This window comes from Bidens hawaiensis, unplaced genomic scaffold (assembly GCF_021521415.1).
Source record: "Bidens hawaiensis isolate Kalapana, Puna unplaced genomic scaffold, B.hawaiensis_p1.1 tig00059043_1, whole genome shotgun sequence".
NCBI classification, from domain to species: Eukaryota; Viridiplantae; Streptophyta; class Magnoliopsida; order Asterales; family Asteraceae; genus Bidens; species Bidens hawaiensis.
The window spans coordinates 49,012-64,459 of record NW_027500639.1 but is presented as its reverse complement, the minus strand read 5'-3'; the positions used below and the strand labels follow the sequence as shown (position 1 = coordinate 64,459).

The 15,448-nt window shown below is 33.7% G+C and overlaps 2 protein-coding genes across 2 annotated transcripts; both read right to left on the bottom strand.

Annotated features, from left to right (window-relative positions):
- Positions 1-257: 257 nt before the first annotated feature.
- On the bottom strand, positions 258-11,054 carry LOC143602502 (uncharacterized). The gene is made up of 20 exons (XM_077079582.1): positions 10,944-11,054; positions 10,560-10,872; positions 10,163-10,475; positions 9,962-10,099; positions 9,241-9,433; positions 9,031-9,161; positions 8,731-8,943; positions 8,484-8,650; positions 7,727-7,805; positions 7,069-7,575; positions 4,701-5,059; positions 4,531-4,614; positions 4,045-4,146; positions 3,774-3,959; positions 2,944-3,012; positions 2,615-2,824; positions 2,422-2,508; positions 1,576-1,668; positions 1,245-1,349; positions 258-609 (listed from the first exon to the last, which is right to left on the bottom strand). The coding sequence occupies exons 1-20, from the start codon at positions 11,041-11,043 to the stop codon at positions 324-326; spliced, it is 3,735 nt and encodes a 1,244-aa protein (XP_076935697.1). The 5' UTR covers positions 11,044-11,054; the 3' UTR covers positions 258-323.
- A 2,670-nt stretch (positions 11,055-13,724) lies between these two features.
- LOC143602503 (uncharacterized) lies at positions 13,725-14,205 on the bottom strand. The gene is made up of 2 exons (XM_077079583.1): positions 13,983-14,205; positions 13,725-13,891 (listed from the first exon to the last, which is right to left on the bottom strand). Exons 1-2 carry the CDS (start codon positions 14,203-14,205, stop codon positions 13,725-13,727), a joined length of 390 nt encoding a protein of 129 aa, XP_076935698.1.
- Positions 14,206-15,448: the final 1,243 nt, after the last annotated feature.

Below are 15,448 nucleotides of genomic sequence, written 5' to 3'. Positions count from 1 at the left end.
ATGCTTTTAGAATTTTCGTCCAAACACTATTATAAAAGTACTCCATATAAAATGTTCTTTTAAAAACATTACTCGATAAATATGTCAAATCGAATCACCCATATCAAGTTGACTATCAAACCATTAACCAGATCACCAACATTTAGACAAGTTTTTAAAAGCAACTTTAATGATCATAATATAGAAAAATATAAGCTATGGTTTGCAAAAGTATAAATCCTTTGCATTAGAAAACCTTTTCTCATACTGGATTCCATTTGAATTGAAAATTCTTTGTGCATTCAAACTCACATTTACTAACAAAAGCATGCTTTATAATCTCATTAGTCTTCATCATCTGGATCTATGACCATTCTCAGCTTGCGCCTCGTACCGCCACCAGCATTTTGAAATGCAACCGGACTTGAATTGGTACCAAAATCAGTCATTTCGTCACCAGCCAAATCGTCAATAAATTCATGATCCTGCATATCATCAAGGTTTTCAGTCATGATACTTTCCTCTTGTCCACCGCCAGTTTTTATAGCTTCGGTTTCTGGTTCGCTGTTGTTATGGGAATCAACTCGGCTTTCTTGAGCTTTTGGCACTGACAACCTTTTACTTCCTTTTCTGAAAAAAACAAAGAAAAAGAAAATCTACAAAGTTGATTCATAAACAAATTAAAGATAAAGAATACGACACACAGAACGAAGGATTTTTTTTATTTCAGAAACAAAAACCTTATAAGAACCAAGAGATCACGATTCAACCATCAATCAAGAACGATAACAAAGAACACAAGAGATTAACCCGACACACAAACTTGTATTATACGAACTTACAAGACACTACACATCGAGCGCCTATTTATACGCATGCATCATCATGGCGGTCAATTAACCACCTCTAGCGGTTATATAACTAACATATAACCACCAAAAAACGCCTAATATTTACATCAAGACCCCCTATCTACAAATGTTGCATAAAGTACCCTAAACTATACTTTATACTAATTACAAATTTGACCCGCAACATTGTATCAAACTTAGATCACACAATTAAGGCCAATAAACCTCTCAAATCATTTTATTCAAGATTAAATTATTATTACTATATAAAATGATTTTTAGTCAAATAACTGCACGCTAAATGTATAAAAAATACAAGACCATGTATAAAATAGCAAGACTAATATTATGAGTTCAGTATCTAAAAGCCGAGAAGAGAATATTCCTGGCATGTAAACTTAAGCTGGATGTTACCTAAAAGCCAAGCTTAGTACAATGTTATCAGAATCATCTAAAACTTCGTCAGCGTTTGTATCTGATGTTTCCTTAGTTGGAACCTTATTCTGCTTCTTTTTGTTCCTAACAAGCAAAACACAAGCATAAAATTAAATGAGCAGCTCATAGACTGTTGATATCGGTGACTAAACTAATGTAATGTTATCTGGCATTGTGAAATCAGATGAAAGTGCAAAACATAAGTAATAAGTTTCAGTATTATAGTTAAACATTGATCATTTATAAAATTCAAACGCAGTACGTAACGGTTGTATAAACCATGTTATGTGCGTATGGAGATGTATCTTGCCTGAAAGCCGAGCTTAGTACAATGTTATCAGAATCATCCGACAGTTGGTCTGGTGTTTCCTCAGTTGAGACTATATTCTGCTTCTTTTTGCTCCTAAAATCAAGGAATTAAATTAGCTCCAACCATTATAATATATCAGTCCGTGCATAAGTTGATCCATTTTTTTATTTGCTTATTTCAAGTAAAAAATATAGCTAAAAAAGTACCTGTCAAGTGAGCCAGAAGCAAATTTTCACAGAAACAGTACTATCGAATAGCTTTATTTGTCGTTTTTATTCATATCTTTAGATAATTATCATAAATAATTGCTTAAGTATGTCAAAAAAAGGTGATGGATTGACTTTAGAATAATACACAAAAGAAAAAAATACACATCTTAAATCCTTTCAATCAAAATTAGATTATTATTTTCGAAAATAATATAAACTAAAATCATAACAGCATATTAAAATGCATAAAAAGTATAAAAAATGTCCATACTGAACCAACCATGTTTATTAAAAGAAAAAAACTATACAAAACCTGCTCCAACTCAAACCAGTTCCAAACCGAACCTAAACCGGTTCCACCGGTCAAAGTTTTCAATCTCACAAACCGGTTTTGACCATGTTGACCAGGAACCGAACCGGCTTAGTGTTACGAATCGATTTGTGCACCTATAGTACAAACACTTTGATCATAGCAAGAAAAACATTGGTAGTTTTCAGTATTTAGAAAGCAGAAAAGCAAACATCCCTGGCATGTAAAAAGTTGAGGCATTAAATAACGGGCTCATAGTGTGTGTTTGTGTGTGTGTGCGGGCACGCGCAGGCGTGCATGTGGTTTTAAGAGAGAGATGAATGTTACCTATAAGCTGAGCTTAGTACGATGTTATCAGAATCTTCTGATGGTTGGTCTAGTGTTTCCTCAACTATATTCTGCTTCTTCTTGCTCCTAAAATTTAAATAATAATATTAATAACAAGTTAACTCCGACCGTTACGACACACCTCAAACACCGTATAGTATATATCTAATTCGTGCATGAGTAAATATGATACCTTTTCTTTAGTGATAATAGTGTTTGACCATCTGAATCTGAAGCATCATTATCATCATCATCCCTTAGCTGCATGTTATCACCGGACTGCTGTTTGCACAGGCGCAACCCAAGCTGTCTAAGCTTGCGCGATATTTGCGCTGCTGTAAATGTGGCATCACCCTCTAGTGCACTTGCAATCATTTGACTGCACTTTTTCTTATCTTTAAACCTTTTTTAGAATAAACAGAATATATCTTTAATAGATGCATGCCATAAACAGAACATATTTTTAATTCTTGTTAAAATAATCAGTGTGTTCTTGAACAAACAGAAAAGTCAGAAACTCACTGCTCAAATAAAGTTTTAATCTTCATCTCTTGATCTTCACTAAATACACGCAATCTTTTTCTGACAAACCTGAGAAGAAAGACCATAAATTCGCAGCCTTCAGTTGACTTGAAACATTAGCTTATAAATAACTAGAGTCAGACATGATTACAAATCTATGTTATATAATAACTCGAAAGTGTATAAAATAAAACCAAAACCTTTACGTAACTCGCCCCATGCGAGAAGATTTATAGAATAAAACCAAAACCTTTTCGTAAGCTCAACCCGCGCAGAAGAGCATATAAGAAACGTCTAAAAGTAAATCTAAAAATTCAAATAAAAAATAAGTAAAAAAAATAACGTAAAAGTTTAAAAGATATTGATGCTTGTACGTTTGTGAAATATCACGCACAACTCAATTTTGAATAAAATTTACATCAAAGAGTAGATAAAAATAAGCATGTCACAATGATACTTTAAATATTGTCATACATCATATTTTAAAAGTTATGAGAGAAAAAAAAATACAATGTAAATGCCACATGTGGCCTAATCTAATTGGGTAGAAAAAAGTAGAAAACTGAAGGGTGTAAAGAGTAAGTGTGCATGAGGGTTGTAACTGTAACTTAAGAAAACAATGCACTGATTGGCTTGTACTATGTGCTTTAAAAGTTGTCTTAAGTGAATAGTAAAAACTGATTCACACACCAACATTGCAAAATAATACATAGTAAATGCTTTAGGAGGCTTTATGTGAATTTAAACCTGCTTAACCCATTTTTATTTAAGGTATTATACTATTTTTTGGTTTGATCCAGATTTAAAAAAATACAACACAAAGTACTTACGAAGGTTGTTGTAGTGACACCTCCATCGTTTCACCATGAACATTTGAAGCATTTGTATCAGTCACTCTTCTTTTTGATGGAAATTTGAAGCCCATCTCTTTAAGCTTACTGGAAACCTGAGCCGGTGAAACTTCCATATTAAGTTCTCCAACTATGCGTTGACTGCAATCCGGAAACTCTTTATATCTATAATTGCCATTTCATTAGCAACACAACAAGTCAGCAAATGCACAGTTGTTATTTGTTTCATTTAGACATCATAAACACTTACTTCTCATATAGGTCTTTCAGTTTTTGTTCCAGAGCATCATCAAGAACAAGTGGTTTCAATCTTTTGCGTGCCGTCTCTTGATTTTTCTGAACAGGATGTTTACTGCGAGAGAGTAAAAAAGAAAAAAAAACAGTATTTACTTATGAATGGGGATTTGTTCAGGTTTATCTAAAAAATATTTAAAAAAAAAGGAGATGAAACAGGAGCTAAATCTCCCAAAGTGTCTTTTTAATGCATAAAACATCCTAAATCACTGCATTCAGAAAAAACAGATATAACTATTGAAATATCAAAATTTTGGAATCATAACAGAAACCAAGTAATTATAAAAAGTTCAAAAAAGTTGGATGAAAAGTATTAATTATGTCAGATCTAACCAGCCCGTTTTTGACATAACACCCAACGGCCCCAACCAAACCGACCCGCTGCTTTTTCCAACCGTATTTAAACACAAGGCTAAAAGATAGAAAGTTATACATGTTCAACTCGTCCATGTCGGTTCCTTCTTCAACACTTAAACTGCTTCTTTCTAATGTTCTTTGCGCATTGTGTTCATTATGATCATCCCCACTAACAACAATTAAACACATAATTATCTCTTAATAAGTCAAAGATCAATAATAAGCCGGTCAACAAACTATAAAACTCATACTTACCTATGATCATCATCTCTCCAAACAGGTATGACAACATCTGCTTCATCATCACCAAGTGCATCAGCAATGTTTTTTCTAACCCATCCATTTCCACCAGATGTACCGAGATCACCTTCCGTCTTTCTATATCCGTTTCTCGTTTTTCCAAGATCATTTATCATTGCTTCACAATTAATATAATGGCATTCTTTACGTGTCTTCCAAAACAGAACTTCCACAAAAAGAAGAGGGTTGTTCTTCATTTTCTTCATCATTTCTCGAACTAAAGTCGTTAGAAATAAAACGATATTTTCGTAGTCTTTGCATGGAGTTGACTTTTGCTCTTCCAGGATAGTGTGAAATATGATGAGAAGCGATAACTGCAAAGATTGTTAAATACAATTACAAATAATGATATTATTGCGAGAAGTGCGAGAAATCATCTCAACCAATCAAAATTTTTCCTTTTATGTTTTCTTTTAATTAATTACAAGGGTACAATAGTAAACATTCAAATTTTTTATATTTGGAAAGAATTAAATCGCATTAATTAAAGCCTAATAACCTACACCAATCATAATTAAAACCTGCACATTATTCATATTAATCTACACAGATCATACTATAACCTACACATAATTCATATTAACCTACACAGACCATACTATTAACCTACACTGATCATAATATTAACCTATACATTATTCATATTAACCTACATATTATTCACATTTTAGTCAAACATGATTTTGTAGGTAACAAAACTCTATTAACAACACATACATACGCAACTAAAAATTTCCCTACACAGATTGATTGTAACATACTTAAATTATAATTCTTGTAAAAAGATTAAATTTGTACCTACACAATCTTACATTCCACCTACACACAACTAATCATACATAGGTTTGTATATATTTTATACGTAAAATATGAACTTTAATTATTATTTATGTAAGTAAGTTACATTTGGGAAAGTGTCTAGATTAATTAATTAATCTAATTATGTTTGTTTAATTAAATTTAGTAGGTTACATAACAAAAATTTACCATTATATCCTTCATCAATAAAAACTTTCCATATCAGTTTCCAATTTATTACACAGTTGCCACTATAAATCTGGATCATTGATTTGACCAAATCAATGGTTCAAGATCACTTCTCGAACTTCTCGCAATAATCTCATTTCTCTCCTGAACCATCCCCTATATATATATATATATGTATATATATGTATATATATCCTCATCACCATCCCGAAGATCTATGGTTGTTTCCAGTTGATTACACATGTGTAAAAAAATATTTTCATATATGTAAAGTTGAAAACTATTAATTTACTTATATGTAAAACGGATATGATAAGCATATGTATTGTATACAGTGACTTCACATTCTTACATACATGTATATGTAAAACGTTTGTGTGCATTACCTGCTTGTTTTGTTTTTATCTAATGTTTAAGAAATATATCTTTTAAGATCTCAAAACAAACATTATTATCGATGTTAATTTATAAAATTTGATATTTAATAATTAATCTGAAGAATGAAGGACATATAAGTTTGGCGGTTAAGTAAATCTTTGCTGGGAATATAGAATTTTTACATTTGAGACGAAAAAAAATATATTACTGTAATTATTTTTGAAAGAAACCCAAAAGCAAATAAATTTGGATGAAATAAAGAAAAAAGAAAAAAGAGGAACGTAGAGGAGAAATAATCGGATTTTTCAAACTCAACTTATATTGATTTCACTAATATAGCCTTACTGTATAAAACTAACATTTTAGATTTCCATTTATTTACAATTATACCCTAATCTAATCACAACCATTGATTAATAAGATCAATGGTTATTAATAGTTCTTAGAGTTCTTAAAAGTAATAGGGTTCTTAAAGGAAACCATCCCTATATATATATATATATATATATATATATATATATATATATATATATATATATTAAATGATGGGCAAATACTAAAAGAAACTTAAAAACTAATATTCTTTCAGTATTTTCTCATAAAAGTCCCTAAACACTTTTTTGCACATAAAAAACAGCATACTTTCTTTTGCTTATCATAAACATCCCTTAATATATATTTACCAATTAAAGTCCTCCACGTTATAATACTCAGAAAATTAGGGGTGTAAACAAGCCAAGCCGTCTCATGAACTACTAAAGATCGGCTCGTTAAAAGCTCGAATCAAGCGCTCGAGCTCGAGCTCGAGCCTTGTTGACTAGAAATGGAAAAATGAGTGAGCTGGTTGACAAGTCCTGTTGACTCAAAACACCTTTAATCAAAATATGACTACAAAAAAGTATTACTGCTTTGAAAAATGTAATTTTTAACAAATTATACTACAAATTGAAACCTGTACCTGGTACAACATTGGCGAAAGTTCAAGATCTTCACAAACCCTTCTTAGTGCAGTTATAATGTAACGATTTGTTCTGATGGAATTGCGTCTGTAAAACTTCAGCAACCAACATAAGTTCTGGATTATGGTGCTGTTTGCAAGGGAAGAGACTAATGAAGACGCCTTAAAGTCAACTTCATTTGTTGACTCTCGCGGTTCATCAGAAGAAGAATCATCTGACCCATAATCATCATCAGCATTAACATTAACATTAGATGCATCTGGGATGACGAGGACATCATCGTCTCCATGAATGACATCATTATCTCCATGGGTGGCATCATCATCTCCATTCTTATCAGAACTTAAATCTTGTGCAGTTCCATAATTCGGCATGCTGACATTTTCAGTTTTTTCACCTCCAGAAATTGAAGTGTCATTTTGCACATACACTTGATCTGCATTATTAGCATCCTTACTTGTGGTTAGGCTTTTCTTCTTTCTTTTCCTCCTTGACTTCTTAGCAACCTAAAACAAAAACTATTCGTATCAACAAGGATAAAGCAGATATACAAATACATAAACAAATATTTATCCGCACTTCATTGTAGTAACAAAAGCTAAATCTAAAACATAAAACATTCCAAACTTATATAATAGATACCAAAACAGCACATACCCTCAATGCACCGCGTGATTGAAGGTTCTCCATTAGCCGTATGACTATATGAATCGTCTCAATCAAATCAGCAAGATCGCTGTTAAAATAACAAGATGAAACTATGAGAAAGATGGGACCAACGTAACAAACAAAAGATAGCAATATAATTTCAGTACAAATATGATGATGCTTTATTAGCAGAAATGTCAATTTGAATAACAAATATAACTGAGAAAATGCATTAATTCTTTTTAGATTACGCATTATGTTTCGGTAATTGACTTGTTACAAAGAAACTGTAATAAATTAGTGTTTATTTGGCCCTGGTACAGTTGTACTATTGATTTTAAAAAGTCAACCAGAAAAATATGTGCTTGACTCATTATTTTCATCTCTAAAGAACACAAATTTCTCTAAATTTATATATAACTTTAGTTTAACACTCACATCCCATCCCTATATTTTCTCTATATTATTTTTTGATTATTTCTTTCTTCTTCCATGCATAAGATACAATATTAAATTCTTAGAGGTGTGAATAGTGAGCCTATAAATATATATAGTCTCTAATTCAAAGCCCGTATATTTTAGAAATGAAAAGGAGATATAGATTCGGATGGAAAAGAGCACTAAAGAAAATCTCTATAATTTAAAGATGGAGAATAACATAGGAGTTTTCATTGAGCAAGAAAAATATATACAAAATTATATAGGAGTTTTCACTGAGCAAGAAAAATATATATACAAAATGTTATTATTATCGTAAAGAAATAACCTTTTTGGTTGTTTGTGTGCATTAAATGCTTTGATAAGACTGAAGAGAAAATAAGTCATCCCTTGATCTGTTTGATCATAAAATAACTTATAAAGAAGAACACGTGCGGTTTGTGGCTCCTTGGAATCTTCTGGTGACAGTTTAAGCACCAAATCTAACATGTTTATCTGCAAAACCAAAAAACATAATTACCTTAAAAGATGAAACTTTTCAGTAGCATCAACTAGGTAGTTACTAGTATACAAACCATTGTTTTTGTGAGAGATCCTGCAGCAGAAAGAAAGCTGTAATTGTTTGTTTCTTTCAAACCGTCAAATGCAGAACGCCACTTTGATATAACAAGTAAAAACATTGACTCGTTCATCGTTTTGGAAATTGACCCGCATATGCTGCCTTTAAACAATGTGTTATCAGCATCATGATTTCTAGAAGACTTGAATTTATCGACATTAACATCAGGCTGTTAAAGCACCAAAAACCAATTGAAGTTATAATATTCTTGTGTGAAAACGCTCAATGATAAGAATACCAAAAACTAATACCTCACCTTTGAACTAAGGAACTTATGATACTGAAAAGACATAACAAATTCAGCAACATAGAAAAAAACAACAACATCGTTGTTTTCAATACCATGATGTTCTTTCTCAATATCCTCACGAATTGACTGCATTAACACTGTCGAGAATAAAATGCCGAGTAAAAATATGAACCATTACAAACAGATAGATAGTTTAAATGAAAATACAGCAATTACCATTATAGCCTCCTAACAAGAACTGATCAGTAAAATCATGGAGCAACCGAAGAATATTCTTGTTTGTTGTTGGCATCCTTCTGCCTTCCCATACCGTCTTTTTAGATGAAGCATGTGGATTTTTATGACCTTTGAGCAAAGAATCATGAGAATCTGTACATGGGTTTCCTTTGACCAGAACTTTGGAGCCATCCTGTTCAAAAGTCAAGTTGATGAAGGTTCTGTTTTACCTCTCCTAGGGGTGTAATCGAGTAGAGCCGAGGCAGAGTTTTCCTATAAACTTGATCCTGGCTCATTTAACTTGGATAGTTTCCAGCTCTATGTCTAAAGTTCAAGCTCAGTTGTATACTAATTATTTACATGCATATATAACTAGGACTACAAATATTTACAGGTAAAATTTTATATATAACATAACATATATTATTTGGTTTCTCTAATCATATTTATAAATATGTCATAGGCTCTCAAGCTCTGCATATTAAGCTTGGGCTAGAGCTTGCAAACAGCCCCGGCCCGGTTACACCCTTAACCATTATTATCATGTTTATAGATCAGGCGAGCAATAATCCACCTCAAAGTGCACTTTTGATGTTTTTTTTATAAAAAAACAATCCTAAAACGTGTTTTCAACAATCTACAACGATAAAACTAAAATACTTTTTGTAACCATATTTAGCCACTGTTTGGTTATAAAAAATCAAAAACATGAATCATGTACCATAGTAAGTCGGGTGAATGTCCCGGTGAACTTGGATCGAGCACCCATATTACACCGCATCATTTGCCTTCTTTTTGCTTTTTCTTGTTCCATAATAGACTTTAAATCAGTAGCAGTAGCTTCTGCTTCTCCAGCCACCTGATCTAAAATGCATTGGTAAAACTTTTCTTAAATTACTATTAGTGTTATTTTCAACGCTACCTTAATGTTGGCATCCAAATGAGCCCTGGCAACCAATTCTGGAAGTTGACCCTTATACGTATAATAAAAGGTCTCCAATAAAAGCAAGTTATCTTGACGAAAAATGCCGCCAACATGTTGTGTTAAAACCAAGATTAAGTCCATGACATTCTCATCAAACAGCAGTTGTAAGAAGCTGTCTCGAAGAAGTATAAACTCAGAAGCTAATCCTGCAGCTCTCTGCTGCATTGTGACATCTTGAATCGCTAAAATGTTGCGAAACAGGGTGACGACAAGTTGCACCAGTTTCCAGTCATCGTCGGTAAACAAATCCCTGTCGAGTTTCAGATATAAAAAAAACGAGCAGTATAACATATATAAAATAAAATAAAAAAGCAATGCAACGGGCGTTGCGTACCCTTGAAAACATTGAAGCGGGCCCTCAAGAAGGGTGACTATAACTGGGATAGCATGACTAGAAGTGATCAATGACTTCAAAGCCCACAGATATTCAATCTGCTGTGGTATATCTTTAGATGCTGGATCAACTGGCATTGTAAGAAAGACGAGGACCTTCACTGCATTTAGGAGGAGATTGGTGTGGTGGTGAAAGTGTTGGATGATGATGAGTATGTGCTTCCCAACAATATTCCATTTGCAGACTTGGTGGAATACCTGACGACTTTCGGGATCGTCTCGCCTTAGAAATCTCACCAGATCCTTGAGATTATCTGATATGATTAACCATCTTCTTCAAATTAACTTTAACTTAACTTACAAATAATAATCTTCAAATAAATACCTAGACAGTATTCTGCTGGAGCGTAGGCGATGGGATTCCCCTGCTCGTCCTCTTCTTCAACCGTAACAAGACCACCGCATATGTAAGATAAATGCTCCATATCCACTAAACAAACTCAAATTAATCTTATATGTATATTCACAAACAACAACAAGAGACACAGAGCATCATTTGTTGTTAGGGTTTTCACTTCCCGCCATTTCCCACTTTTCCCGCCTTAGATACATTTTTATTTTATTACTATTTCTTTTCTACCTGCGTTGTATTAAAACTTGTTTTTTTCTTAAATCATAATAATAACCTCTAATAAATACCATTGCCCCCGATCCCATCCCTATCCCTATCCCTATCCCTATCCCTATCCCTATCCCTATCCCTATGCAAGATTCGACAATGGGAAAAACAAGGTACTACAACCATTTCTACTTGTAACGTGTTGGTGCTTGTGGAAAACAATTACTTTTTTTATTTGCAACAAGACGACAGCATCGACGAATAAAATAAAAGAAGACATAAAACGTCTCTCAAACCCCCCTCCCCCCTTTGGGTCAAGAATTGTAACATTCCCAAAACTTCTGTGCCATTTTTGCCAGCCTTTAAAGTTGAGGGACCATTTGGTCATTCTTTCAAACTTAAAGTCCAGAGTCTAATTTATAACTTTTCAAATTTCATATGAGACGGACCGTCTCATTTTGTGACGGTCCGTCTCACCGTCCGATTCAGCGACAAGTGTCATAAGACGAATCTAACGTGTCATAGCGCGATTGTTGACTCCCCAGATCGTTTAGGCCTATAAAAATACACCTTTGACCGTCCATTTGATGCACACTTCGTCCACAACTCATATCAAACACTTTAGATTAATCAAAGAGGTGTTCTTAAAGTCTTTAAGCAAAGTTCAAGTTAGTTCCTGGTGTTATAAGTAATAAGGTGTTATAAGTAATAAGAGATTCTGATCAAGCATTCAAGTGGTGTTAGGAGCATTCACATACCATCTTTAGGTTCTGACATAGCTTGGAAGTAAGGTAGGCATGTTCAAACCAATGTTTTCAGACCCGAACCGGAGATTGACCCGGACGACCTGCCGGGTCATAGGTCGGACCGACCCGGGAGGTCGGCCCGGACATTGACCCGGATGACGTCATAAATAATATATTTACTTTTTTATATATAACATAATAATTCATTTTGATGGAGTATTTAATATATTGAAATTTTAAAGGATTAAACATGTAATGTAGACATAAGAATGAACTAAAAGGTAATACTAGTATTTTCTTACAGTTTTATGTCCCCAGCCCTAAATGGAGATAAGAGTTAATTCATTTCCACAACCCTAAAAAGTGATACATCAGCCGTCATTTTCCTCTCCACCATCCTCTATCTTCACTTGTCCATAAACACAGCTCCTATTTGGCTTTTGATTGCAGCTAGAAAACGAATCAAACAGCCAGCAACCTTAGATCTAGCATTGTTATAGCTCAAATCGTCTTCTTTTTCTTCCATTTTGTTTTCAACTCACAGATCTAAGTGACGGTGATGACCAGATGAGGATGAAGTCACGATTTTGGGCTTCAGTTTTGATAGATTTTGATTTTAATTTTAAATTAAAAACTGGAAAAACGAGTTTACCAGTTGACCTGGCGGTTCACCGGGTCCAGTCCAACCGCAAACCGTCAAAACCGGCTGGGTTTTTAGAAAACAGGTTAATACTGCAGACCGGACCGGTAAGGGTGGCGGGTCCCGGTCGGACCGGTCCGACCGGCCGGTCCAGTCCGGGTTTCAAAACATTGGTTCAAACACTCGTTTAAGTTCATTTATCATGTTTAAGCGAGTATCCATGCCAGTCAAACCTTCATTTCAATAAATTACAAAAGTTATATAAGTGTTATCATTCATATTTAAGATAAGACCATCATCTATGGTGAGAGGCTTCGAAGCTCCTCCCTAGTGCCACGTGGGCATTGGGGGCTTCAAAGCCCACCCCCCAAAGATGCCCCCCATCTATGTTGAGGGGGCTTCGAAGCCCCTTTATTTTTTTTTATAAAACCAAAAAACCAACAAATATATTAAATACAATAATAATAAAATACAAACTAAATTAAACTTAAAAACATATACCTAAAAAAACAACTATTTTTAGTCGTCGTCGTTGCCGTATTGTTGTTTGTTTCTCTAAATATGTTCAACCAAATCCGATCGAAGACTGAAACCCGTTTCCTTTCTTCGTGTTCTTAATAAAGTAGCGAATTTCTCATCTTCGTTTAGTGTTGTGATCGGCTTCGACGCATCGTTGTACTCGTCTTGACAAATTGCTTTACCCGAGTCCTCCAATATCATATTATGCAAGATAATACAAGTGTACATTACATTTCTTAACTTATTCATTTGCAGAATACGAGCCGGATGTCTAACTATATATCAACGTTTCTTTAATACCCCAAATGCCCTTTCGATGTCCTTTATTGCCGACTCGTGTTTTTTCTTGTAAAATTTCCGTTTATCATCAATCGAGCACGTAAAGCTATGAACCAACGTGGCCCAATCCGGATAAATGTCATCGACTAAATAATATCCGTATTCGTAGTTGACAACATTCGTGGAAAATGAGGTGTCGGGTCCAACTCCGTTTATGAGAAGGTCAAAAATAGGGTACGCATATATCACAGTTATATCATTGTTTGCACCGGGCATCCCAAAAAACACATGTCATATCCAAAGATCAAATGATGCAACAACCTCAAGAATAATTGTTGGTCCATCATGATAACCCCGATGATACTAACCTTGCCAAGCAACTGGGCAGACTTCCAAATCCCAATGTGCGCAATCAAGACTACCAAGCATCCCGGGAAAACCGTGTCTCTGTTCATGCACCTCGTATATTTTTTGTATGTCGGTTTGAGTCGGTTCCCTCAAATGCTTTTTATGATATAGTTGAGGAACACCTAATATTAAATTTTTAAGGTCAGTTTATAAAGTTTGCATTTGAAATAAGAGGATTTAAAAATACATATTAAAAATGATAATAATATTCACATTCGCAGAACGTGTAAAGGGCTTCACGAGCCACCGACTCCGACATTTGTAAATACTCTTCCATGGCGTCGCTCACGGTTCCGTACGCTAGTTGACGAGTCGCCGTCGTGCATTTTTGCAATGGAGCAAAACCCGTTCTACCTCTCGCGTCATTTCGTTGTTGAAAAAACGCATAATCGCGTTCTAAATCACCAACTATTCGTAAAAAAAGTTGGTGACTCATTCGAAAACGGCATCGGAATCAGTCGAAATTAAAAGTCGCGCCCGGCGAAAAACAATTTTTCATCAACGATCATGAGCACCTACACGATCTTGTTGAAGATGAGGTCGTCTTGTTCGTGGTTGTGAGCTTTCGTAATGCTCGACTAAGACTCGGGCAGCATCTAGAATAGCACTAAATATCGCTTCATCCTCTGAATCCGAGTATGAAATAATGTCGAGATCGGGGTAGTAGTTGAGTGATGTGTGTGTGCGGTGTGTTTAAAATGGTTGGAATGGAATTTTAGCTTTCGCACAAGATTGTTTTTAAATTTATAAAAGTGATTTCTACTAAGACTAAACACACATAAAATAGGCAAGTGTACCTATCGTATATGTAGAATACTATTGGTAAGAACCAAGTATCGATTCGTGGACACAAATGTTTCTAATAATGAATCTTCGTTTTACATCAATCGCAGAGTGTTAATCATTTTGGGTTGATTGTTAACTTATTATAAAACAGAAATCTACTATTATAATAAACAAAAATCATTGTTGTGCCACGTGGCACATAATTGTTCATTTTTTTTTGCCAAGTGTCACCATTAATGTTTAATTTCCAAAGTTATAACTATCTTATTATAACAATTAATAAATATTTTAAACATTCCATATAAATGATTTATCTATAATTTATAGTAGTAATAAAGTAAAAAAAATAGAAATGAAAGAACGTATGTAGAACTTTTAAAAACTCATTTTAGTGTGTGTAAATTTGTGTTGTATGTTTTTAGTTTATTAGTGACGGATTCAGAAGGTCCCATAATTCGTCAATACTCTGAGCAATACGAAAATGATTCATCTCATTTGATTATTTTTTACTATTAATTCTATATAATAAATTTTTATATATGTATTGATAATTTTTGCTAAAGTGACACAATTCACTCAAAGAGAATAGTAGATTGATGATGGTGTATACCAATACTTTTTCTTTTAGATCTAATAATTGTGTTCATTTTATTTTGTCACATGTTAACTGATAGTGAAATTCATTGTGCTTATTCATTGTCACAAATTTGCATCATTTAGAGTTTCGGGCAAATGATATAGAAGATTAGTTGTTTTGATCCCTAAAATATAGTGTTGTCATAGTGAGTTTTGTTTCCTTAATGATATCCATTTATATTCATGAAGCAAAATTCATATCTTTTTGGAAGAGTATCCTGGTGATAATGACATTGTGTTGTTTGTCTTTTTACGAG

What these genes read in the sequence shown, in the direction of transcription:
- LOC143602502 (XM_077079582.1), bottom strand. Translation starts at nt 11,043, where the DNA reads ATGGAGCATTTATCTTACATATGCGGTGGTCTTGTTACGGTTGAAGAA. An exon ending in CTTGTTAGGAGGCTATAATG is followed by an intron (nt 9,162 to 9,240) that starts GTAATTGCTGTA and finishes TATTCTCGACAG; the next exon opens with TGTTAATGCAGTCAATTCGT. An exon ending in TGGAGAGATGATGATCATAG is followed by an intron (nt 4,615 to 4,700) that starts GTAAGTATGAGT and finishes AATTGTTGTTAG; the next exon opens with TGGGGATGATCATAATGAAC.
- LOC143602503 (XM_077079583.1), bottom strand. Translation starts at nt 14,205, where the DNA reads ATGAGTCACCAACTTTTTTTACGAATAGTTGGTGATTTAGAACGCGAT. An exon ending in CCTTTACACGTTCTGCGAAT is followed by an intron (nt 13,892 to 13,982) that starts GTGAATATTATT and finishes ATTTAATATTAG; the next exon opens with GTGTTCCTCAACTATATCAT.